At 51.1% G+C, this 26,094-nt stretch overlaps 1 protein-coding gene across 1 annotated transcript; it reads left to right on the forward strand.

Moving 5' to 3' along the window:
- The first annotated feature begins 517 nt into the window (after positions 1-517).
- On the forward strand, positions 518-25,228 carry Drc7 (dynein regulatory complex subunit 7). Its single transcript, XM_048431895.3, has 18 exons — positions 518-557; positions 3,802-4,040; positions 4,365-4,539; positions 5,397-5,522; positions 6,052-6,246; positions 8,707-8,865; positions 9,164-9,382; positions 15,899-16,027; positions 17,992-18,064; positions 18,819-18,947; positions 19,094-19,222; positions 20,245-20,465; positions 21,479-21,694; positions 22,150-22,260; positions 22,340-22,450; positions 23,346-23,540; positions 24,763-24,902; positions 24,988-25,228. Exons 2-18 carry the CDS (start codon positions 3,835-3,837, stop codon positions 25,079-25,081), a joined length of 2,628 nt encoding a protein of 875 aa, XP_048287852.3. The 5' UTR covers positions 518-557; positions 3,802-3,834; the 3' UTR covers positions 25,082-25,228.
- The last annotated feature ends 866 nt before the right edge of the window (positions 25,229-26,094 follow it).

Raw genomic sequence — 26,094 nt, forward strand, 5'->3', positions numbered from 1 at the left:
AGAGTTAGCAGGTGTGGCTTCGTTGGAGGAGGTGTGGCTTCATCGGGGGAGGTGTGTCATTGGGGCTGGGCTTTGAGCCTTCAAAAGCCCATGCTATTCCCAGTTATCTAGCGCTCCCTGTCGCGTGCCCGAAGATCAGGGTGTAAACGCTCAGCCACTGTTCCAGGGCCGTGCAATCCAGTCTGCGGCCGTGCTCCCTGCCATGAGTCATGAATTCTAACCCCCTGAAACCGTGAGTCCCAATAAACGCTGTTCTAAGATGCCTTGGTCATGTTATCTCTTCACAGCAATAGAAAAGCGACTAAGACTTCATGGGAGATTTTTATCATTTAGTGATTCTGTGTTTGACAACTGGCCCACAAAAAAACACTACAAACTTGGTGATCAGTTCTCACGCTCTGATACTCTACCATGCAGCACACCATGGTGGTGGTGGTTGGGAAACTGGACCCGGGCAATCGCAGGAAACTACATTTCCCAGAAGCCTCCTCTCCCAAGACCTGCCCTCTGTTGTTACCATGGAGACAACTAACAGATAGTAAGATTGTTCTTGGAGGGTAAGGAGGGATCTGGGAACTGGTGTGTGGTGGGGGTGGAGATAGGGAAGAGGAGGAACAGGGGCGGCAGGGGTGGATAACAGAGTACTTCTTGGGTCCTTCCAGCCCGGGCCTGTCTGATAAAAGCTGGCGGGGGGGGGGGGGGGGGGGGGGGGGCTATTTTGTGGGGAGGAGAAGGTTGCTGCTGGGAAGAGGTTCCAGGAAGGACGCTGTGGGTATGTCAGTAGCTGAGAAGGTGGCCTGCATGGGGAGTAGTGTTGCAGGTCTGGACCCATCTGCTCTGATGACCCAGTTTGTGACCTTGAGCCCCAGCTGGAACTGGCCTGCCCACTGATACCTTCTTTCTGTCATGTTTCTTTCCTTGCAACCCATTTCCCACCCCCTTCTCTTCTACGACTCCTCTGTCTTGCATGGGTTCCGGTCAAAGACCTGTTCTGTGCTAGCTGTAATTGGATGGCTCTCTTAGGCTCTCCAGTTCTCGGTATTCTTGCCTGTAGAGTGGGTTGCGTAGGACTAACTACATCACTGTCACTTAAGGATGAAGGATATCATTTTTTTTTTATAGCCCTGGGGCTTGTCACATAGGAAGTGTCTAGAGAGCTGTGGATGTCTTAGAAGGTATTATCCCCTCCTTGGTTATCTCCCCTGTGCCCAAGAGGCAGGCAAGGAGCTTTGCTAACCAGACCATGCTGCTTGGCTGGAGGTCTGTCCCCAGGAACAGGAGTACTGAATAGGCCTGCTGGACCCAAGGCCTCAGCTAGGATTCAGGCAGACTGAATCTAGCCATAGGCACTCAGGCCTTCCAGAGTCCTAGAGCACAGAATATCAGAACTGGACTGGCAGTACCTGCTCCCCTTCTGCATTGCAGAAAGGGAAATGGGGGCTAGAAAGGGGTGGGGCGTGGCCTGTGAGCCCCAGCAGGAACTACTAGCTGAGACAAAAAAAAATAGTAAATACTGCCCTCATCTCTCCCTGTGGCTCAGTCTGGCCTGGCAATCCACGCCTTCCTCTGCAAGAGTCTCATTTGCAGAGCTGGAGATGGAACTCAGAGGCTCATGCACACTGGGCAAGTGCACTACCACTCAGCCAGATCCCAGCCCATCAGCCTGGTCCTTAGTCTGACTCCTCTCTCTGAGCTGAGAACAAGTCTGGATCCTCTTTCTCTCTCGTCCTGACTGCTGTCCTGCCTGCACCGCTTCCAGCGGGTGGGGGCTTCTGTTCTACTGATAGGAGACCTGAAAGGGGAGTGGAGGAGAGGCCTGAGGTGCAAGGCAGAGGCCAGACAGGTGCAATGGTGTTGGGTAGCAGGGAGCAGACACCAAGCAGAGGCCAAGGTCTACATGAGTTGGAAGTCTGGGAGTGGTCCTAGGCTCACGACTTACAACCCTGGGAACCTGACTCACTACCCCCTGTCCTTAGCAGGCAGCCTTGGTACGCCAAATGGCCCTTACCAATGTCTCCCGCACCTCCCACTTGGTGTGACTGTCCCAAGCATAAAATGGTCAAAGAACCAAGGTTGTATACTTGCTGCCCTCTAATGGCCTCTCTTCTCACATATTAGTGGTCACAGCTGGGCCATGTCTTCTCCAAGACCTCATTGCCAGAGAGGCCAGGAAATGGAACGCTTCAAACCCGGCACCTTGCTGCCCCAATTCAAACCTGGTACTCTGTGGTGCGGAAAGGGGCAGATCTTTGGGTTTGGTGACTGTGAATCTTAGTGAGGTCTTCCTCTGTGGCTCATATAGCATCCTGTGTGTCACAGGATGGTAGCTGTCCTCTGGGCTGTCATCACCCTCTACATGCCTTAGCAGTAACTCTGCCTTTTAAAAAGATGGTCTTAAAGGTCTTAAATTTCGTGTGTGTGTGTGTGTGTGTGTGTGTGTGTGTGTGTGTGTGTGTGTGTGTCTGGGGATGGGGATGGGGATGGGGATGGGGATGGAGGTCAGCGTCCATACATGCATGCAGTGCCCATGAAGGCCAGAAGAGGGCATCAGATCCCCTGAGACTGGAGTTACAGATGTTTGTGAGCCACATGAGTGTGCAGGGAACTGAACCCAGGTCCTCTGGAGGAGCAGTAGGTGTTCTTATCCACTGAGCCAACTCTCCAGCCCTGCAAGTCTGTGCAAGCTTTGCCTCAGTTTCCATTGCAGCAAGATGAGATTTCATTTACCTGCTATTTTGTGGGTCTCTATTTTGTTTTGCCTTGCTATTTTAAACAATTTCCTTTAATCCAGGAAACGCATTGACTTATTGAATGTCGTCAATATACCTAAATAGAAAACTGTATTTAGCAATCCCTACAGCATTAGTGTCATTTGCTAGAAAGAGACGGTGGCCATCAAAGCCTCATTAATAACTTTGGGTAACCTGACACTGACCTTGTCTGATGTTTGTTGAGAAGGGGCTTGGCTATGTAACTCAGGTTAGTCTGGAATTTAAACTCTTCCTGCTTCATCCTCTCAAGAGCTGGGATTATAGGCATGCATCACTATGTCCAGTTCATTGTCTTTGTTCTAAGGGAGATTTGTATTAAAAGGTATTAGAGATGGGCTAGCACCAAATGGAGACTTCCTTCCAGGTGGAAGGGATGCTTCCATGTGACGCTGTTCCTCCTCTATGAGGAGAAGCATCCCCAGGCCCCTCTGCGTGCCCAGGTGGAGGAGAGCATCCCCAGGCCCTCTGCATGCCCAGGTGGAGGAGAGCATCCCCAGGCCCTCTGCATGACCAGGTGGAGGATAGCATCCCATGGACCCTCTGCATGGCCAGGTGGAGGATAGCATCCCCAGGCTCTCTGCATGCCCAGGTGGAGGAGAGCATCCCCAGGCCCTCTGCATGGCCAGGTGGAGGAGAGCATCCCCAGGCCCTCTGCATGCCCAGGTGGAGGAGAGCATCCCTAGGCCCCTCTGCATGCCCAGGTGGAGGAGAGCATCCCCAGGCCCCTCTGCATGCACAGATGGAGAGAGAGAGCATCCCCAGGCCCTCTGCATGGCCAGGTGGAGGATAGCATCCCATGGACCCTCTGCATGGCCAGGTGGAAGAGAGCATCCCCAGGCCCCTCTGCATGTCCAGGTGGAGGAGAGCATCCCCAGGCCCCTCTGCATGCACAGATGGAGAGAGAGCATCCCCAGGTCCTCTGCATGCCCAGGTGGAGGAGAGCAACCCCAGGCCCCTTGGCAAGTACAGGTTGTCTTGACTTCTTTCTGGCTGTCCATGCCATTTTGAGAATATCTGCTTTTCCCTACAGACATATTTATCTTAGTTATCCAGAGACATCAGGATGGAGGTCCTGAGAGAAAAAGTAGAGGAGGAGGAGGCGGCTGAGCGTGAGGAAGCCGCTGAACGGGCAGAATGGGCTGAAAAGATGGAGCGGATGATGAAGACAGCTGAAGTGAGCAAAGAGGAATCCATCCTGACCCAGGACGAGCTTCAAGACCTGGAGAAGAAGCTAACAGCCATTGAGATCCCCACCCCAGCCGAGTACTCGTGAGTATCAGTACTGGGGCTGTCCACCTAGCAGCCCTGGCACAGTTAGAAAGGACCAGGCACAGGAAGGACCAAGGCAAAATAGTGGCACCTAAGCCAGGAGGGTGGCCATGGAGGAATGAGGTTCAGTTTGAGGGTCTACTTCCAGACGACTCACCTTCTATTTATGTAAAAGCGGAAGTGTGAGTAGTGATACTGTCTCTGTGTAGTTGTGAGGATTAAATGAAGAAAAGACAAAGTCAAAGACAGCTCAAGTGCTTTGGGGGTTCCTGGGGTGCCAAGCATGGCCTCACTCGGAACTTTGCCTTCCCTGCTTGGACACAGGATCATAAACAAGGCCCTCATTGATGTCACCAAGCTGCCTGCTTCCTACACTAGCAACTCACCCAAGGAGGAGCACCTGCTGCAAGTGGCGGACAACTTCTCCCGCCAGTACAGCCACCTGTGCCCAGACCGCGTGCCTCTCTTCTTGCACCCGCTAAATGAGTGCAATGTGCCTGTAAGCCTGGGACTTGGAGAGCGGGGCCAGAGGAGGGGCAGAGAGGGTGGAGGAAGGCACACCCAGCTCTCCCACCAGTGCTGGCCTGTCGGGAGCTGGAGGAGATGACTCCAGGGAAATGCGGGTCTGGGGCCCAAACTGGAAGTGGGGCTACCACCCTGTCACTGAGCTACATCCCCAGGCTTCTTCTTTTGATCTTGAGTCTTACTATGTAGCCCAGGCTAGCCTTGAGCAAGCCATGGCTTTCAGCTCTGTCTTACTAGCACATGCTAGGAGACCTCACACGCCTGAATGAAACTCTCCTGGGTATAGAACAGGCGTAGATGAGGAGACCTGAGGAACCGGAGAGGTTCAGGGAGGTGCCTGGGGTCATGTGGAGGGAGCAAGAACCCTGTGCCAGGTTTTAGGACGTGCTCTGCCCCCACTTTGTCCTGCTTCTTTGTCCTTTCCTTGAGGTGCTGTCACCTGCTACTGGAGACCACTCTGGTCACCAGCTACCCCTCCTCAAAACCTCTGTAGGCTCTACAAGGGCCTGAACCTGGTTGGACGTCTATCTCCTCTAGACCTTAGGCAATTTACCTGGCCTCTCTGAGCTTGGAGGGAGGGCTTTTCCCCCAGTCCTTCCGGCTCAGATCCAGAATAAGTTAGTGCTGTGAATAGGTGCATCTCAGCCATTGCCACCTCCAGTGGCCAATGCTCGACCTTCCCAGCAAGGGACTGCTCCCCACCCTGAGACCAGTGAGCCGGGCCTCTTCAGGGTCCCCCTGGGAAGTCAGGGAAGAAGGCTGGGCCAACCAGGCACGGATACTCATACGTCCCTGTCCCACACGGTCGCTTGCATGATTTCTCACTTTCAGAAGTTCGTGAGCACCACCCTGAGGCCGACATTGATGCCCTACCCCGAACTCTACAACTGGGACACCTGCGCCCAGTTTGTGTCTGACTTCCTCACCATGGTTCCCCTGGTTGACCCACTCAAGCCGGTGAGTGCTACTTCCTGGCTGCATGGGCTAAGCCCAGCAGGTTTAGTACAAGTCTGGGCAACAGGAATCAGGCAAGCTCCAGTCTTCAGACCCCTGTAGGGGAAAGGCACAGAGAGGCAACCACTGGCCTGAGGATACACAGCAAGCCTGGCCCCCCCATCTGGTGGAGTCTGCCTCCGTCTCCCTTTTTTATTTCAGGAGGCACAAAAAAGCGGGGCATAGCAAGCTGCCTCTAGCCTGCAGCCTCATCTTTGGGCTTCTGAAAGATTCAGTCAGCTTTTCATTAAGAAAGGAGACAGGAAAGAGGGGCGAATAATGGAGCGAGCGCTGATAGGAGGATGAGAAGGATGGAGGGGAGAGCTTCGGAGGAGAGCCACCAGTTCCTTAAAACGGCAGTCACGTGTGGGTGGCATGGGTCTGTTTGTGCCAGGTCCTCAAGAGGCTCCTGATGCACCCAGGGCCCCTACCCCGACAGGTGGGTGGTGAGTGGCGAGGGGTCTGGCTGAGCTGACGGGTGTCCTGTGCTCAGCCCACGCACCTGTATTCCTCGACCACTGTGCTCAAGTGCCAGAAGGGGAACTGCTTCGACTTCAGCACCCTGCTCTGCTCCATGCTCATTGGCTCTGGCTACGACGCCTACTGCGTCAACGGCTATGGCTCCCTGGACCTCTGCCTCATGGACCTGACAAGAGAAGTGTGCCCGCTCACCATAAAGGCCAAAGAGGTATGCTGGGTACCCCTCCTGTATGCAAAGTGTCCAGGCTGCCCATCTGCCTGAGAGGATCAGGGTCTGCCCTGACCACGCTTGGAGAAGCAAGAACTGGGTCTCTGACCTGGCCACCCTTAGGGGCGTGAGGATTGTGTCCCTTCCCTGGCCAACCTTAGAAGACTAAGTCCCTGTCCGGCCACCCTTAGAGAAGCAGGTCCCCCATCCAGGCTGTCCTTACACTCATGGGTTCCTACCCCATCACTACACATCTCTGTCGCTCCAGACCCCCTGTTTTAGTCCCTTGGAGATTTCTCTGTCCTCAGCACCACCCAGAGCTCACTTCTCCCAGCTGCTGTCCCTCCCGCCTTTGTCCTAGCTCAGTTTAAGACACAGTGCTGCCACTGGGCAAGAGTTACGACTCACATGGCTTCTACCTTATCTCTAACCATCACAAGCCTACCCGCTTCCGCTTGCATCTGGTAAAATCCTATCCGGTGGTTTTAATGGTGGGAAACAATGGCCAAGTGAGTGCTTGATTCTCAGCCCTCCCAAAACACTCACACCCTTTGTGGTTCCAGGGTGGACCTGAGAACCTCGCGCATGCTAGGCAAGAACGCTAGTCTGAGCTGCATCCCTAGCCCCAAAGTATCCCATTTAACGGGGGGAAACGTTACCACTTCCCCCAGTGAGCAGGAGTTGAGTTTTCTGTCTGCTGATTAAGAATCTGATGATAACCAGAGTTTATGCAAATAAAAGAAGAACTTTTTAAACTTTAACAGTGTTAAAATTAGCATGGAAATACTGAGCATGCGTGTGGCTACGGTTGTGGGTAACAGGCATCCGTGAAGGCATTTTTGTGCGTATGTTTCACGCCAGAATCACACACACACACACACACACACACACACACACACACACAAATCTATGTTTGGAAAAACACCGTACTATGCCCACAAGAGCTTCCCACTCCCTGGGTGGATTCCAGGGCTTTGTGACAAGAGTCAGGCCCCTCTGCAGCTGAAGGATGGAGACCCAGAGGCCTGAAGCACTAACCAGGAGATTGAGGAAGAGGGAGAGGTGCCAGGCAGACTGTTCACTCAGGCCTGGTTCACCAAGCAAGGTGTCTCAGTTAGGGTTTCTATTGCATGAAGAGACACCATGGCCATGGCAACTCTTAATAAGGAAAACAATTATTTGGGGCTGGCTTACAGATTCAGAGGTTTAGTCTGTTATTGAAATGGTAGGAAACATGATGGCTCACAGGCGGATAGGGTGCTGGAGAAGGAGCCAAGAGCTCTACATCCTGATCAGCAGGCAGCAGGAAGATACTGTGTGACACTGGGCTTGGTTTGAGAATTTGAAACCTCAAAGTCCACCCCACTGAAACATTTCCTCCAACAAGACCACACCTCCTAATAGTGCCATTCCCTGCGGACCTATGGGGCCATTTTTATTCAAACCACCACGCAAAGGATGAGCAAATGATGGGGGTGTTTTGTTTGTTTGTTTGTTTTGTTTTGTTTTTCTGAGACAGGGTCTCTCTTGACAGCTTTGGAGCCTGTCCTGGAACTCGCTCTATAGACCAGACTGGCCTCGAATTCACAGAGATTCCCTTGTCTCTGTCTCCCAAGTGCTGGCATTAAAGATGTGTGCCACCCGGCAGCAAAGCACACTGCACAAATGCCGTCTTCTGTCTTTTCCTTCCGTGGTCTCTGAGCTCACACCTCCTGGTCTTCTTGTCTCCGCTGCAGGTTTAATGTGGGCATGGGTTGACTCGGTGGCTACTGATGACAGCCCTGTGTAGTTGGAGTTATCATTCTTATAAAAGGGCGTGGCCCAAAAGCAAGTGTTACCATGTTTGAGCTACCAAACTGTGATGACATTTTTTGGAGGATGGAGATCCAGGGATGGAAACCCGAGTCTGATTCCCAAGACTGGAGATTGCATTTCTTTTACGGTCACAAGCCCGCTTCCACAGCGCCTGGAGAGTTCCTTCCCGGGAACATAGGTCTTCATTTTGTACATATTTATATACACATGTGCATGCATATACATGAAGAAATACACACACACATACACACACACACACACACACACACACACACACACACACACACTCAGAGAGAGAGAGGCCTTTCCTTCCTGGCCCAGAAAATTTGAACTTGGAGTCAATGTATGAACCTTCCAAGGATAACCCCTGAAAACTCTGACCCCTGACTATCTGCTCCACCTTCTGGCTGGGATCCAGGCCAGCCTGGTCAGCAGGGTAATAAGACTCCCCTTCCCATTAACAGTTTCCTATGCAAGACTGATGGGGAGATCCTGAGGGCTCTCCGCTGTACAGCTAGGCATGATCTGTAGAGAGGACCCCGCCCCACCCCACTCCTTTCTATACTGCAGCTCCCTCTTCTGTCAGGGTAGGCCCCGTGAAGGATGTGGGTGGGAGTTGGACTTTCCTCTCTTGTTGGGTGACAGACAGTCCAGAAGAAAGAGAAGGCAATGCCTAAGAAGTACGCAGTCAAGCCGCCCCGGGACCTGACCAGCAAGTTTGAGCAGGAACAGGAGTTCAAGAGACTGCTGGAGATCAAGAACAGGGAAGAGAAGCAGCGCAGGGAGGAGGAAGAGCGCCTCTTGGTGGGTGTAAACGGCACTGCACCCTGGCATGACTCTTCACGGTACCCCCTCCTCCCTGCCCTCAAGGGATAACATACTAGGGCCATAAGGCCTTCTCTTATGATTCACCAAAGCTCTCCTTACCCGTAGAACACATTGCCTTTCTTTGGAGAAAATCTCACCCAGGGTACAATCACTCCGCAGAATGAACCACAGATCTGGTCGCCCCTTCCATTTTACCCGTTGAAACATTGGGCCTAGGAGCGGAGATAGAAAGAGAGATCCCCTTGGCTGGTGGTCACCCACCTTTCCTGTGTAGGAGGAAGAGAAGGCGAAGCCCGACCCCCTGCATGGACTGCGGGTGCATGCCTGGGTCCTGGTGCTGGCCGGGAAGCGCGAGGTGCCCGAGAGCTTCTTCATTGACCCACTGACAGCGCGCAGTTACAGCACCAAGGATGACCACTTCCTGGGCATCGAGAGCCTCTGGAACCACAAGAATTACTGGATCAACATGCAGGACTGTTGGAACTGCTGCAAGGTGCGTGGGTGCAGGGTGTGACCAGGGATGGGGGCCAGGGGCGGCCTTGCTACCATCCCTGACATCAGGAGGCCCCAGAACCTACATTCCTGCCTATTAATGGTCTTTCTGGCAAGATGAACATCTCCAGTTTTGTTGTGTGTATCCCTTTTAACTGGCTGGCTGTTAGTTTGTGTGAATGGACTTTGGGCGGAAGGATAACACCCACGCCGCAATGTGCGTACACCTGAAGCGCTAAGCTCCCTGTCCACCGTCTGTAAGCTGATCAGGCCCTACTTCCTGCACCCAGACTAAGAGAGACTATGACCCATAACTCAGACCCTCCGTGTTCAGTTCCTACCTGCCCCCACTCCCAAATGCATACTTGTCCGTTAAGGCATAAACAGCACAGACAAGGGCTGCTAGGATGCTCAGTGGGTAAAAATGCTTGCCACCAACCCTAAGGCCCTGAGTTAGATACTAAGGACCCACATGGTAGAAGGAGAGAATTGATTTCTGCAAGCTGTCTTCTGACCTCCATATTCACACCCCCACACACACACGTTTACAAAGAGGTGCTCAATCTTAAATGTAGGTCTTACTGGATTGGTTTGTGCAAATGAACTCCCCTACATATCCAGGACCTGCCCCCTCCCATCCAGTAATCCTTCCAGCCACTCGTTCAATGGTACAGCAGGTGCCTAGCACGTGTAGGCTCTGGGCTGATCCCCCAGCACTACAAAAATGATGAAAAGTTCCTTTATACAAACCTACATTCTTCACTTGAAAAGGATGCCAAGGTCCACAGGGAGAGGACAGTCTGATTGGAGCCATCAGTGAAGGGTGGGGGTGTGGGCGAGTGGGCTTGGCTATGGGGACAGAGTCTGTGCTGACTTCTTACAGTGTCCATCAGTTTATTCTGATTTAGGACAGCTCATCAACTGAGTTATATACAGTGTGCATTCTTTGTGTTGGGTTTGTGAAGTCACGGAGATGCTTGTGAGATTCACCCATCTTCTTTTCTGTGTGCAGTGCTTGGTTAGTTTTCATTGCTTATTAATTCCCTCTTCTTGAAGCACACCAGCACTTATTTTTCTATTTTAGAGTGGCGTGTTTCAGTTGTTTCCAGCATGGGACTATTTGGGATAGCACTGCAGCGAGCATTTCCCTACCCGCATTTCAGTGAATACGTATGCATGCTTCTGATTGATCAGGACCCAGGAGAGTCAGATTCTTCCCGTTTGCAGAAAATGACTGCATCGACTTATAGCCCCCACCTCCAGCATTGTGTGAGAGTCCGGACGCCCTCCTACTCCTTACCAATACTCCTATTTACTTGTTTGGGAGTTTGAGACGGGGTGGCCTCTGTCTTAGCCTTCTGAAGCTGAGATTACAGGTGTGTGCACCGAAGCCACCCTGTTTCCTCTCTTCTCATATTAGCTGTCTTTTGGGTAGCTCGCGTGCTGCATTGTTTTGAAACTACAGCTGATTTTTGCACTGTCCTCATATTCAGGAAGTTTTAAGCCTGCTCATTAACTCTAAAAATTAGAAAGACTCCAGGGCTTTTCTACCCGCGAGATCATTTTAAAACCTTCTCAGGGAGCTGGAGAGATGGTGCAGAGGTTAAGATCGAGTCCTGTTCTTTCCTACATCTGCCGAGGGCCAGAGTTCAGTTCCCAGCACCCACATCAGGGAGCTTACAACTGCCTGTAACTCCAACTCGGGGGATCCAACACTCTTCTGGACTCTGAGGGCATCTGCAACACGCTTGACATACTCACACAGTGGCACATACACGTAAATAAAAGGCTTTGAAAAAAAAACACCTTGCTAGGTGTCTTTCTATAGAATCACTATTGTTTCTTCCTCGGAAGCCATCTGGGTTTAGAGTTTTCTCTGTAGAAATGTATTAAAGTACACATTCAGTTTGGATAATTTGGTTTTTTTTCTGACAGTTCTGGGGATGGAACCCACAGCCTTGTGTATTCCAGCCAAGGGCTCTAGCATCAATCCGCACACTCCCAGCCCAGGGCATTTATTCTTTAGTGAGTTCTGGTAGTTTCTGTCCTTTGGAAAACTTTATCCCCTTTATTTATATTTTCAAATTATTGCTATAATATGTTGATATTCACTCCTTATTTTCCTTTAGATGTTTTAGAGCCCATAGTGGTGACTCTACGCTCTCTATTGGCACTGATAATGTACAAATATTTTTTTTCTCCTAGTGAATCTAGCAAGAGGCTTATCAATACTGTTAGAATTGTCAATAAACCGTGTTTGGTTTTGTTATTTTTTCCCCTATAGGTTTGTTTCATTTATTTCTACTCTGATCCTTATTATTTTCTAATGCTTGCTTTAAATTTCATTAATTAGTTTCTTAAGGTAGAAATCGAAGTAATGACTCTGGGCCAGTTTTTCTGGTAAAGACCTTCATTCCGTTAGCGAGCTCCTCCACTGGCATCCTATACATTTCAACAGCTTGTGAACTTGCTTTTGTTCAGCTCAGAATTTTCTCTCACTTTTCTTTTCCTTTATCCCCTGATCCACAAGTCATTTTAAAATGTGATGTTTCAGACAGGTGGTGGTGGCTCATGCCTTTGGTTCCAGCACTAGGAAGACAGGGACAGGCGGATTGCCAGGACCATACCGACAAACCCTGTCTTGAAAAACCAAAATCCAAAAACAAAACAAAAAGTGGTGTTTCACTCATAGACATGTAGATATTTCCGGGTGACCGATTTTTTATTTCAGTGTTAATTCTGTGATTGTTAGAGAATGATGACCATGCAATCCCCACCTTCTTACCATGGCTTGGTTTTTGTATCTTAAACGTTCTGTGCATTTGACGAGTCGTCTGCTCTTTGAGGTTGGGTGGAATGTCCTATTGCATGTCAATGAACACAAGTCAGTTGCTGGTGCTCAGCTCTTCAATGTCTTTGCTGGTTTTCTAGATTCTAAAATTATTCACATTATCTAAAACTTGGATTATAATGTTGGATTTCTGTGTCTTCTATTGCTGTTTGCTTTACACATTCTAGAAATCTATCTACAATCCATAAATATAGGTTCTCTGGATTTCTTTTGGTTTATGCTACCATGGGCTAGCTTTGCCTTTTTCAAAACTCTGTTTGTATTTTCTAAATTTAAGTGTGTATTGTTGGGCCTTTCCTTTATCCATTTTGACATTCTCAGTTTCTGCTTATGGTGCTTAGACCATGTATACTGACTATTATTTTTTGATAAAATTAAGTTTATAGCTATCATTTTTCTATGTACATCTTCAAATTTGAAATTTTTTATTTTAATTGAAAATACATTTTTAAGCTGGGCATAGTGGTGCACACCTTTAATCCTAGCACTCGGGAGGCAGAGGCAGGAGGCTCTCTGTGTCAGAAGCCAGCCAGGTCTACACAGAAAGACCCTATCTCAAAAATAAATACGTAAATAAAATTTTCTCACACAATATATTCTTATTATGTTTCCCCCTCCAGCGTCTCCCAGATCCTTTCTACCCCCTACCCACCAACATCCACAGGCTTTCTCTCTCTCTTTCAGCGTCACGACAAATGTTCATTGTACTGGAATCTGGCTTCTCAGCTGGTGAGAGGCTTTGCCTAGATTAATTTCCCCTTTCCCATGTCCTCTCTCTCTCTCTCTCTCTCTCTCTCTCTCTCTCTTTCTCGATTTATCTATTTATTTTGTATACAGTGTTCTGGATGTATGTATGCCTGAAGGCCAGAATAGGGCACCCAATCCCATTACAGAAGGTTGTGAGACACCATGTAGTTGCTGAGAATTGAACTCAGGACCTCTGGAAGGGCAGCCAGTGCTCTTAGCCTCTGAGTCATCTCTCCAGCCCCTCTGCTTTCTCTTTCTTATTAGAATAAGCAGGCATCTAAAATAATTATAATAAGAAGAAGAAAAGGATAAGATAAAATAAAAAATAAAGCAGATTAGGACAAAACAAACAGAAGAAAAGAGCCAAAGAGAAAACATAAGAAACACACACATACACACACATACACAATTCACATACATAAAAATCCCATAAAAACACAAAGTCAGAAACTATAATATACACACAAAAGACCTGTAATGCTAAAAACAAAACGAAATGAACAAAGCATTATGAGATCAAAAATCCCATTCTGTGCCAGCCTCTACTGTGTGTAGTGTGGTTCGCATACCTAGTGAGTGAGATTCCGTTGGAGAAAACCAGTCTTCCCTTTGCAAGCACACACTCAAATGTCCCATGTGTGTATGTGTGTGCATGTTACTAAAAGCTACATATGAAATTTTTTTGGAGGTAACTGAGTGCTTAGATGTCGTAATTTTTCTGCAGAGATTCTGGTGGAAAACGAGGAGATCTAGCAATCCCAGAGAACTTTAACTGAGCCTTTGCGCTATCTTTACTCCCTTGGTGCGGCCCATCAAAGTCCCAAAGCAGAGTCTGGGGCATTTGTCACCTTTTTCCCCTTTGGAGGACTCTGCATTCTGATTTCTGCCCCTTAGTGTTGTGGATAAACTGAAAGCTGTTTCCTTCTCCTCCTCTCCCTCCTCCTTCTCCTCCTCTTCCTCTTCTTCCTTCTCCTCCTTCTGTTTGATAAAGTCGCAGGCATCCCGAGCTAGCCTTGGACTTACCATATTATCAAGGATAACCTTGAACTGCCGAGCATCAGCTCTCCTGCCTCCAACTCCTAAACTGGGATCACAGGCCTGTGCCACCATGCCTAGTTTATGTGGGTCTGAGGAGGGCTCCCAGGGCTCCCATGTTAGGCAAGCATCCTACTAACTGAGCTACACCCCACCCCTCCCAGAAACACTGCTCAGTCTCTGAACTGCTTTGGACCCCTACCTGGAGAAAATGATCCCAAACCGGGAACATCGTTCAAGCTTCTCCTCATGAATCCTGACTTCTTCATTTGTTTTCCTCAGTGGCAGACTGAACCTAGGCCTCACAAACGCTAGATGAGCCCTCTACCCCTGAGCCTCATCCCCAGCACAGCTTCTTAATTATTGTGGTACCCGTTGTTTGTTTTTGAAATAACATCTTCCTTTATAGTCAAGGTTCTCAGAGGGCACAAAGTCCCAGCGCTATTTTAGCAGGGTCCACGCTGTCCAGTGTCACGGTCTCTTCTTCCACACTCCTATTTGGTGACTCAGTACTGGCTCCCTCGCCTCCCTTCCACCTGCCACAAATGTCCTTCCCATGGCACTGGTGTGGTATATACGAGAGCAGTGGTGGGGGTCGAAGGACAAGATGAGGACCTGCAGGCTGGAGGAGGGCCTGAAGAACTACAGTCATCTCAGAAGGGCCGTTAGCACTGAGCATGTGTTCATTGTGAGCCTGGTCCCGAGGAAGGCAGCTTTGGCTCTGCATCGTCTGTGTAGGGTGGGATAAATGTCATTGATTTGGGTGTCAGTGTCCTTACCTGTCGCACGAGTTAACAAAGCTGACACTCGTCAAATGCCCAGGACCTATTTCTGCCTTCTGCGTATCGTTTTCTGTGAGGGAGATAAGGGCCGAGAGACCCTGGGATCAGACGAGTCAGGTCGAGTGCTGAGACAGGTGTCTTTCTATCCCAGGAATTCAACTTCCACTCACCGACACGGCTATAGACCACATAGGGGAAGCATGTCCACTCTGCCTGTCTCCCACTGGGCCACAGTCATCCCTCGGACCAGTACATTGCAACAAGGTTCTAACCAGTCAGGAGTGGCGGACACTGGGCATAACAACAGAGCACAGGACTTGGAGGCCTGAGGTCTGAGTTCGAGTCCAGTGGCTTGTTGCTTTTCCCTTCCGCTGGACAGGAAGTGCCTGGGATTGGAGACCTGGTCTGTATCGATTGCTCTGTGTGCGTTCCTAGGCATACAATACGGGCCTGGCATACAATAGATGCTTCCTGGAGAAGTTGAACACACCACTTCCCCTCCCAGAATTGCCACTTGCCCATGCAAAACAACCCCGCAATGAGTTAGTCACATATCACTCCCCTGACTGCACTCTCATCCACATTCCAATCCACGTTTCAATGTTTCTTCCCCACGAGTAGGGTCTTAAATAACAAAAATTCTTTGTCTTACAATTCTGGAGACTGGAGATCCAGGACTGAGGTCCTGGCAGAGCTGGTTTCTTCTGAGATTTCTTGCATCGTCCTGGGTCCCGAGTAGCAGTTGGCTCCTGCCTCCCTGGTCTGGGGCAAACAAAAACAGAAAGAAAAACCAAGGAGGCTCACTTTACCCCAATCATTTCCTAATAGTTTGTCTTCTCAGAGATGCCCCATAGTGGCATATACAGGTCTGTCCCCAGGACAGGGCACTGACGAGTCTCCTCTGGACATGCTGTGAAGTTTCTCTGGAGATGGGTCGATGGGATGGGAGTGGGGCCTGTTTTCCCTGTTGAGATGAAGAATGAGGCTGGACTCTTAGAGACCGAATGTTCCGCACAGCCCCTGCAGGCCTCTGGGAACAGCTGTTTCTATTGTCCCAGGCATGGGGTGCAGGGGTGCATTCAGTTGGTTCCCTCTCCATCAGGACTTGGTCTTCGACCTGGGAGACCCTGTGAGATGGGAATATATGCTCTTGGGGACCGACAAGCCTCACCTGTCCTTGACTGAGGAGGATGACGAAGGCCTGGACGATGATGATGATGTAGACGATCTGGTGAGTCTGGTGGCCTGAGCGGGGGTTGAGGGGCTTCACCTGTTTTGCATCAGGCAGCCTGACAGACACCCCTGAAAACATGTCCATGTATGGGGAAGTCCAGAATCATACATTCTTCCAAGCAGCAGGGCCTGAGCTCTCATTTTCCAGATGGGTAAACAGAGGTCCGGGTACATCCAGTGAGCAGCCTAGGACTTCCCAGTGTGTTGACAGTACCTGAATTCAGTCTCTTCCATCTGGAGCCCCGCTCAAGGGTTGGGGTGCTCTTTAGAGTGGGAGCCCCGGGACTGGCCACTCTGCTAGCTCCTCCTTAGTCACATTATGACTGTCTATCAAGCAAGGGCTTTCCTTCCTGTCCTATTAGGTCTTCTAAAGACCACAGGCCTGGGGTATCCCCTCATCAGCCTTCCTTCCGTCATCTCCCAACAAGGTGTGTGTGTGTGTGTGTGTGTGTGTGTGTGTGCGCGCGCGTGCGCGCGCGCTTCCTGCATGAAGCCTTGAATGAGAAATTCGAGACTAGGAGCCCAGCAGGCAAATTCCCCTGGCTTTGGGATCTTCAATTTCCGTTATGTGTAAAAGTAGGTGAGGGTCATAGTCTGGTATCCACAGCGACAGTAACAGGTGTTTTTATGCGTCTAGCACTGCCATAACGAAGTGTTACAAACTGGGGGTCCCACACTACTGGAGGTTGGAATTTCAGGATCAAGGTGCTGGTAGAGCTGGTTTCTTCTGAGATCCTCTGGGTTTGCTGATGGCCATCAGTGTTGTGTTTTATCTGGCCCTCTCTCTAGGAATCTCTGTCCTAATCTCCTTGTTTTATAAGAATCCTTAGCATATTTAAGAAGCCACCTAAAGACACCATTTAGTCTTTGTTGCCTCTTCCCTAAAGACCTTACTTCCAAATGCAACCAGATTCATAGATATTGGGGTGAGGGTTTGGTGTGCAATTTTAGGGGGAGGTTGAGCGGTGCTCCCAACAAAAGACAACACTGAGGGACGGGCTCTGCTTTGGCATGGACTCTGAGCTGACTCATTTAAATCTCCTGTGCCTGGGAGACTGACAGCTTATAGACAGCAGGCAAAATCAGGCACCAAAGGACCCACCCAGGAAGTGAGAGAGCTGGGAGCTGGACCTGAACGGTCCAGCACAGCTGGGTTCTCAGTGGTGACGTCCAGCTCTGGGAGCTGCCTGAGAATGACTGAGTCACCCTGTTCTCCAACTCCTCATTTCCGAGCACCGGCGCCCCCTGCTGGCCGTGGGCACGGACCAGTGGTGTGCCGGGCAGGCAAATCCAAGTGGGGAGCCCACTTTCTGGAGGCCCTGTCACATCTCTTATTGTCTCCAACATGGACAGATGCTACAGCCTGAGAGGCAGCCCTCAGCCGTGGGACCCTGGGATTTCTGGGCTGTCTCAAGAACTTCTGCCCATGCCTGCTGCTCACCTTCTGTGTCCCTGAAAGAAGTCATAGTTAGATGAACAAGGGCTAAGCATTGTTTTGGCAGGAAGTGTACACATGGAAAGTCTTGAGCCTGGTTTGAGGGTCATTTGTCTAGACCAGGCCTGAGTGCACAGCCCAGACCAGGGATAGACAGCCAGGCAGAGCTCCGGGCATTATTCATGACATCCTTGAGCCCTCCCAGGAAACAGCTAAGGAAACCTTAGCTTAGTGTGGATGAGGAACTTTCCCAGCCCTCCTTACCTGGTATAACAGTTAAAGGTATGAATCCCCTCTCTGAGCAGCCATCATGGCTGTAGGTGGTACCACTATCTTAGACCAGGCAAGCAGGGAATGGGGGTCTGCCCAAGATGACTCATCTTCTGCCCCATCCTGATCACTGTCCCTATTTCTGGCTCTTCCGGGGAAACTGACAGCCCCCTTAGCAAGGCTGGGTCTGGGGGAGGGGACAGAGTTGTGCTATGGCCTCCAAGGCCCTAGCCAGCCCCCACCTCCTCTCCTCACAGGCCAAAGAGGAGGAGGAGAAGAGCTTCGACATGCCGCCTTCATGGGTCACCCAGATTGAGATCACACCTGAAGGTCTCTGCCATTCACCAGTCCCCAGCCCCCGGGAGTTCTATGGCCATAACTCAACAGAGAGGCCACAGAGGCTTCCTGAGCCTTCTTCTCCACCCCTCTCAACACCCCACCAGCTCTGTGCCCAGAGCCTGACACCATCTGGGACACAGCTGAACTGTTAACATGACTCCCAAAATCTGGAACATGGCCTCTTTCTTTCCCTCAGATCCTCTGTTCTGAGGAGACCGCAGGCAGGACCTGTAGTAGATAGTGTAAGAGGGTCAGGCCCCGGGATGCATGGGCAAAGAAGGCAGGAGAGTGGGTTACCTTCTGCTCCATGTCTGCATAGACCCATCTGGGAACCCCTAGACTCAGAAGAAGGATTCAGGCTGCTCCGGCAGGTGACAAGTGCTAGAGAAGAGGTCATGGAACCTGAGGTGGAGTACTCATCACAGCCTAGATGAGGGATGGAGACAAAATGGGGTTCAAGAAATAGGGAGCCCTGGGGCTGGGTCTTGAAGGCTCAGAAGTCATTCTAGCATACCGTTCTCACTGGGTGAGGGGTGAGGGGTGGCTGGGTCACAGATAGGATTCTTGGGTGGCGCTGGGATTCTGCCTTAGATACCTTGGGAAGAGTTGAAGCCAGCACCAGTGACGACTTTCTTCTTCCCTGGAGTTGTTTCTGGACCTAGAGGGACTTTAAAGGTGATGCAGAAAAAGGATGAGCGGCTAGGAAGGGTGGAAGGAGAGACCCCAGCCCCCTCTGCATCCACAGAGTTTGAGACCCGCTGCCCCAATGGAAAGAAAGTGATCCAGTACAAGAAGGCCCAGCTGGAGAAGTGGTCTCCATACCTCAACAGCAATGGCCTGGTGTGCCGCCTCACCATCTATGAAGACATACAGTGTAAGGCACCTTGGGGGCCAGAATGGGGGACAACCAAATGTTGTGCTAGGTCACCCTGGGCAGAGCACCTCTACTTTTCTGGTGTCTGCGGGGCAGAGGCCAGAGGAGCTGGTCTGCCTGCAGCAACTATCTTTGGGCCCCCACAGGCACGAAGGTTCTGGAGGTAAAGGAGTGGTACCAGAACCGTGAGGACATGCTGGAGCTGAAGCATATAAACAAGATCACAGGCCTGAACGTGGACTACTTCAAGCCGGGCCATCCCCAAGCTCTGCGTGGTGTGTGGATCCCATTGCTGGGCAAGCCAAGAGCCCTGGGGGAGGGGGTCTTACCTATAATGATACGTGATGGGAAGAACCAGCCCCAAGTATCAGCAAGGTCCTCAGGTGGCAAGCACGGACACTGCTTCTGCCTCTGTAACATAATGAGGTGTGCAGACAGCTGAGGAAGCTCAGAAGAGGGAGACACTGTGGCCAACAGCTCCCCAGAAAAATCAAAGGCAGGGCCACATGCAGTCCTGTGACTGAGATCAAGCTGGAATCCCCACAAGAGGGTACACAGTGTGGGTCACACGTAAAGGGTCTAAGAATGTTGGGCAGCTGAACACCACAGACAAGGGCAAATGCAGAGGGCAGAGTGCCCACTGTATGGCTTTGGCTAGGGGTCCATGAGGTTGAGAAGAAAGAGCATGCCTTCCAAGATCCATATCCTACCCCAGAATTCACCAGAGAAAAATCTGGAGCCAACAAACACACGGAAACACATGAACTACATTTGGGAGCTGAACATTTCAAGATGAAACCAACAAGGGGCCACACCACTGCTTTTGTGTGAACAAATGGTCCTAACCAGATGTGGCAGGGGTTGGAAGCAGCAGAAAGCCACTCCCTAGTGACTTGGCAGGCCACTCTTAAGCATAATTAAGCGAAATGTGTTAATATGGGGATGTAGCTCAGCGGTAGAACACCTGAGGCCCTGTGTTCCACCTCCAGCAACAATGGCCTTAAAATGTGCACATATTTTGACCCAGTAATTCCTCTGCTGAGAATTTGTTGTTAGCGAAGACTGAGCAAGAACCATAAGGGCATGACATAGATGCTCCTCATGGACTTGTTTGTAAAAACGAAGAATTAGATGTAACCACAATATCCAGAGAGTGGGGGTTGGGCACATGGCTAATGCTCCTGTGTACTGAAGAGCTACCCTCTCCCTGGGCCTGGGATTGGGTGCAGAGTCAGCTGCCACAGCTGCTGAGGCTCACTCCATCCCTTCCCTTCCCCCTAACCCCTCCCCTCCCCAGTGCACTCATACAAGACTATGCTGCCCGAGATGGACCGCGTCATGGAATTCTATGAAATGATCCGTGTGGATGGCCTGATAAAGCGGGAGGAGACGCCCATGACCATGACAGAATGCTATCAAGGGCGCTCAGACTTCCTCTCCTACCGCCACATCAATTTTGGACCCAGAGTCAAGAAGCTCACCCAGAACAGCGCGGAGTCCAACCCGAGGCCCATGGTGGTGAGAGCATGCTTGGGTCGGGGACTGCTGCCCATCTTCTCTGGCCGAAAGAGGCTCAGCAGGATGGGGGAAACCCTGGTTCTGGGATGGGATCGAGGCCTGTGATTTTTACCAGGGTTCTAAATGTCAAACAAGCAGTTTAACAAATGTAAAACCCTGAGCTTGCTAGAGCTAAGCTGTGTTCCAGTCACCAGACAAAGAAGCGCTGTTTCCTTATTGTAATACACACTTATGACCAGACATGTGGAAATATGAGAAACCAGAAAAATGTGGAAATATCTCAAAATGACTTCTCTCCAATATTACTGTGGACTAGTAGGTTTATTCTTAGTTGAACAATTAATCCCAGCACTTGAGAGGTGGTAGATGAAGGATCGAGGGTTTAAGGTAACCCTTGGCTACATAGTGAGTCCAAGGCCAGTCTGAGACCCTATCTCAGTGAACTCGGAGCTGAGGGATAGCTCACTCCATAGAGCATGAAGACCCGAGTGTGATTCCCCAGAACCCATGAGAACAGCCAAGCACTGTGACACACATCAGAGGTGTCAGTCTCTGGTCACCACACAAGTGCATGTATGCACACCAAGGCACACACACACAACTTGTTCTGAGAGACTTTAATTTTATTGAGATCTGAGATGAAGGTTAGAACCCCCGTTTTCTACCAAGTTCTTGGCCACTGAGCTTTCTGACCATGCACCAAAGAAGCTCATCTCCACAGCAAGGAATATTTAGTAATGGGATAGGCTTCCTGGAGAGGTGGCAGCTCGCCATCGCTAGGAGCAGGCAAGCAGAGTCTTGTGGAGGAGGGAACTGAAGAACACACTATGCGAGGCTGACCTGGCTAGACCCCGAGAACCACGGGAGTCACAGAATGCACTGCCTGGTTAAAAGGATCTAATCAACAGGCCCCACCTCCAGACTCCTGGATCTGGATTGTTTTTTTTTTTGCTCCTGTCCACGGAGCATGCACAGAAATCCCCTACCCTCTTCTGCATGTTCTGACCACACAGAAAATCACGGAACGGTTCTTCCGCAATCCAGCGAAGCCTGCTGATGAGGACGTGGCGGAGCGTGTGTTTCTGATTCTGGAGGAGCGCATTCAGCTTCGCTACCACTGCCGCGACGACTACATCACTGCATCCAAGCGTGAGTTCCTGAGGCGCACAGAGGTGGACAGCAAAGGCAACAAGATCATCATGACCCCGGACATGTGCATCAGCTTCGAGGTGGGCTGGCGACCGCACGGGGCAGGGACTGGCGGCGGGGGGGGGGGGGGGGGGGGGGGGGGCGGGGGGGGGAGGGGGCGGGGGGGGGGGCGGGGGGGACACATTCCGGAACCTGCTTGCAGCCTTTTCTGCAAATTGGGAAACCCCATGTGGATTCCTCCACTCCTCCCCCATTAAGTCTCCACAGGGAAACCCATCTCTGTCCCTGGGAATACGCCTATTTCCCATCTGAGGATCTGTTCCTTGCAGATCCAGCAGGCCGAGACATCCTCGTGGTCCCCACCTGCACCTCTGGGGAGCCTACACCCAGATCCCAGGGACCCATCCGGGAGGTGGCAGGGTTAATCACCTTGCTTGAGGTCACCCAGCTAGAAAAAGGTAGTCGATTTAAGCCTAGGGGCCCCTAGACCTGACCAGTTGCAGCCTCTCGGTCACTGTGGTGGTTCTGGTCCCAGGTGGAGCCCATGGAGCACACCAAGAAACTTCTCTACCAGTATGAGACCTTGATTCAACTGAAGAATGAAGAGAAGCTGTCCCGACATCAGGCCTGGGAGTCAGAGCTGGAGGTAAGGTCCTCCCAGAAGGGCGGATGTGGCAGGGAGAGAGGGTCTTCGATGTGCACGTCTGCCATTGTGTGCGATCAAGGTGCTGGAGATCCTGAAGCTCAGGGAAGAGGAGGAGGAGGCACATACGCTGAGCATCTCCATCTATGACACCAAGCGCAACGAGAAGAGCAAAGAGTATCGGGAGGCCATGGTGAGCTTCCCTGCTTTCCCCAGGTCTCCTTCCCTGGAGGCAGGGCTCCAGGGTAGGGAGAGCATGGGAGTCCTTTGGAAGGGATGATGTCACTGGTGATGTCAGGTGAGTATTCTTGTTGACTGTCACCTGCCACACTGACTGTGTTGATGGGTCACCCCGAAGGGCACTTAGGGTTCAGGCCAGGTCCTTATCCAGGACTGTGGACAAACTAAAGCCTGAAGCCTACCTTGCATGGGAAAAGAATGAACCTCTGCCAGGGCTTCCACCGAGGCTGTGACCCGAGCTGGGAGTCCAGCCCACTGACTCAGGCACAAACTGAGCACCAGGCCTCAGCAACACAGGGCTTGGCCACACCCCATCCTCCAGATGGGAGGACCCATTTGAGTTCCTAGGCTTGCTTCTAAATCCTCTTCACCATGCAGGGCAGACATTTAAAGTAGTTTGCAGTTGACTGGGCAAGGCTGGGCTTTGGATTGTTCTTGGATTCATAGGGAGGGGCAAGAGCCTATGTCTGCAGGTTCTCTGGCTTCTGTGTGCTCCGTGTAGGGCCTCATGGGCAAGAGAAAAATGCTGTGAGTCTAGCATCTTGCTAATCACCACTATTCTCTGTAAGTACCTGCTGTGGACTGTCAGGCCCAGGGTATGTGCTTTCCAGATCTAAGCTGGTCTGATTTCAGAGGAGGAAACTGAGGCTCAGATTGAGATGTGAATTCACGTCAGAAACAGGAATTACACGTCACCCTTAAACATGGGTCAAGGGGTGATCCTTAGGAACTTAGTTCTCCCAGGAAGTCTCTGCTTGGGACCTCACTTTGGGGCCTGACTTTGTGCCGTTGCTGCTCGGGAGGCCTCCAGGATATGGTGCTCTCTCAGCTGGTTCCCTGGTCCACAGGAGCGTGTCTTGCACGAGGAGCACCTGCGGCAAGTGGAGGCCCAGCTGGACTACCTGGCCCCGTTCCTGGCACAGCTCCCTCCAGGCGAGAAGCTCACACGCTGGCAGGCTGTGCGCCTCAAGGACGAGTGTCTCAGCGACTTCAAGCAGCGCCTCATCGACAAGGCTAACCTCATCCAGGCGCGCTTTGAGAAGGTGGGTCCGTGGCCCAAGGCAGGGGAGGTGACCTCCCCGTCCTTAGCCGGAAAATGGGTCCCGAAATCTTTGCTTAGGGCCTTGCTGATGTGTGATCTAGAGGGGTGGATGAGTATGTCTGTCACCGGGGCTTCCAAGTATCTGACTTCTTCTCCCCACTTCGTTACTGGATGGATGAGTGGGTGGATGGCGGGTAGGTGAATATGCACGGATAGGCGGGTAGATGGGGGAATGGATGAAGTGGATGGATGGCTGCAGTTGGCTATGTTGGCAGGCGGGCGTGGGTAAGGCTTAGAGGTGGGATGTGGATGTATGGATGGGTGGTGAGCAGGTGATGGACTGATGAACGATGGGCTGATGGATAGATAGGTAAGATAGGCAGACGAGAGATAAAGAAATGGATGGGCGGGTTTGTGGATAGACTGATGGGTGGTACATTAACTCCTAGTCCTTAGCCCATTTCTGTGAGACGGGTGAGGTGCATACCATGCGGCCTCCACACAGTGTCTTGGCCTTCACAGAATGCACAGAGCAGAGTCAGGTGGGGTTGGACACAATACTTCTTAGGTTTGGAGATGAGTTACTGGGGGCTCTGAGCATCTCCGCAACTTGCCTAGGTCACGCTGCTGTTTTGTGTATGGGGGTGTTTTGTCTGCACATGTGTATTACACATACACATGTGTAATACCTAGTGACCTCAGCGGCCAGGAGAGGCCATCAAATCCCCTGGGACTGGAATTTCAGATGATTGTGAGTCTCCATGTGAGTTCTGGGAATCGAACCCCAGTCCTCTGGAGAGCAGCCAACACCCTTGCTTTGTTTTTTGAGACAGTGTCCTATTCTGTAGCCCCAGCTGGCCTGGAACTTGCAATATAGACCAGACAGGCCTTAAACTCACATCTGGCTCTGCCTAGTGAGTACTGGAATTAAAGGTGGCATGACCACACCCTGCCGTTTTGATTTTGTATGAGGTGCTAGGGGTGGAACCCAGGGTCATGCACTAAGCCACATCCCTCGCCCTGACTGACTGTTTTGGCTGTTCTGATTTCATGCACATGCTGTCCTTTGAATCATGACTCCAGTAGTTCCAACCCAAGATCTTTTGTGATCCTCTAACTCTGCCTTTCTCCATGGGAGGTGGGACAGGGGCTGCCTGGTAATCTATGAGCCTGGCTGAGGATCAGTTCACACTGTGCCCCTGCTCATCTCCCTACGCCCCCAGGAGACCCAGGAACTGCAGAAGAAGCAGCAATGGTACCAGGAGAACCAGGTAACCCTGACAGCCGAGGACGAGGACCTGTACCTCAGCTATTGCTCTCAGGCCATGTTCCGAATCCGCATCTTGGAACAGCGACTCAATCGGTAAGGGGCAGAGCCAGGAGGACTCCTGGGATCACTGACAGCTTGACTATCCCTCACCTTCTCCTCCCTCCCTCCCTCTGCTCAGGCACAAAGAGCTGGCTCCGCTGAAGTACTTGGCCCTGGAGGAAAAGCTCTACAAGGATCCACGCTTGGTAGACTTCGTCAAAGTCTTTCTTTGATGCCCCTCATGGGACCATGGCAAAAGCTGCCAGAGAATGGAGTCCCGCCCTTCTCCCCGGCCACTGTGATCCCACACCAGCCTCACTGCCACACTGCCTTCCTGTCCCTCATAGTCTCCCTCAAATAAACACACTCCTTATTTGCTATTTATACTTTGGTACTCCCAAGCTCCAGTCCCCTCCCCCCATCTCAGCCTTTCTCTGTCATCTTCTTTGTTGGAATATCAAGTATTAATGTATCCAGATGGTTCCACCATCACAACCATCTAGTTAGAGCTCAATGTGGTGATGGTGGGCCGGCTCATAAAGTGGGAATGGCCTGGCCAAGGAGCACACCCCAGGACTGGGTGGCTTGAGGTTAGAGGTCAAGGAACTGAATCCAAGTTCCTCTTCCACTTACCACCTGTGAAAGGGACTGGCATTCTTTCCTGACTTAGTGTTAAAGAGCAGAGGAAACTGGGTAGAGTGGTAGGTGTCTGTAACCCCAGCAGAAGGATCTGGGTTCAAGATCTGCCTTGGCTATATAGGGAATATGTAGCCTGAGCTACATGAGAATTATTTTGGGGTGGGGATTTCGAGACAGGGTTTCTCTGTGTAGCTTTAAAGCCTGTCCTGGAACTCCTTCTGTAGATCAGGCTGGCCTTGAACTCAGAGATCTGCCTGCCTCTGCCTCCCAAGTGCTGGGATTAAAGTTGTTTTTAAAAACAAAGTAGAGAAAACCTGGCTTATAGTCTCCAGGGCATGACACAGCCATTACAAATGATCTCACAGCAGCTGTGGTTGCCTGCACATGCCTGGGCCCGTCAATAAGCAATCATGAGTCAGGGCGGGGCTTGTGGGGGACCTGTTCCTCCCTGCTGAACTACTGGTTACTGTAGAATTCTGTTGGAGGGGTAGTCATTGTCTTCACTCAAAGGTGAACCCACCAGGCTTCAGTGAATAGTTCCAAACCCACGGTTCAAACCAGGGGCTCAAGCCACAAGTGGTAGCACTTGCCTTTAACCCCAGCTCTT

Source organism: Myodes glareolus, chromosome 22 (assembly GCF_982192425.1).
Source record: "Myodes glareolus chromosome 22, mMyoGla1.1, whole genome shotgun sequence".
Lineage (NCBI taxonomy): Eukaryota > Metazoa > Chordata > Mammalia > Rodentia > Cricetidae > Myodes > Myodes glareolus.

Excerpts from the sequence above, each read along its gene's own strand:
- Drc7 (XM_048431895.3), top strand. The coding sequence starts at position 3,835 with ATGGAGGTCCTGAGAGAAAAAGTAGAGGAGGAGGAGGCGGCTGAGCGT. Across the intron at positions 9,383-15,898 it reads ACTGTTGGAACTGCTGCAAG|GACTTGGTCTTCGACCTGGG; the intron begins GTGCGTGGGTGC and ends CCTCTCCATCAG. Across the intron at positions 24,903-24,987 it reads TTGGAACAGCGACTCAATCG|GCACAAAGAGCTGGCTCCGC; the intron begins GTAAGGGGCAGA and ends CCCTCTGCTCAG.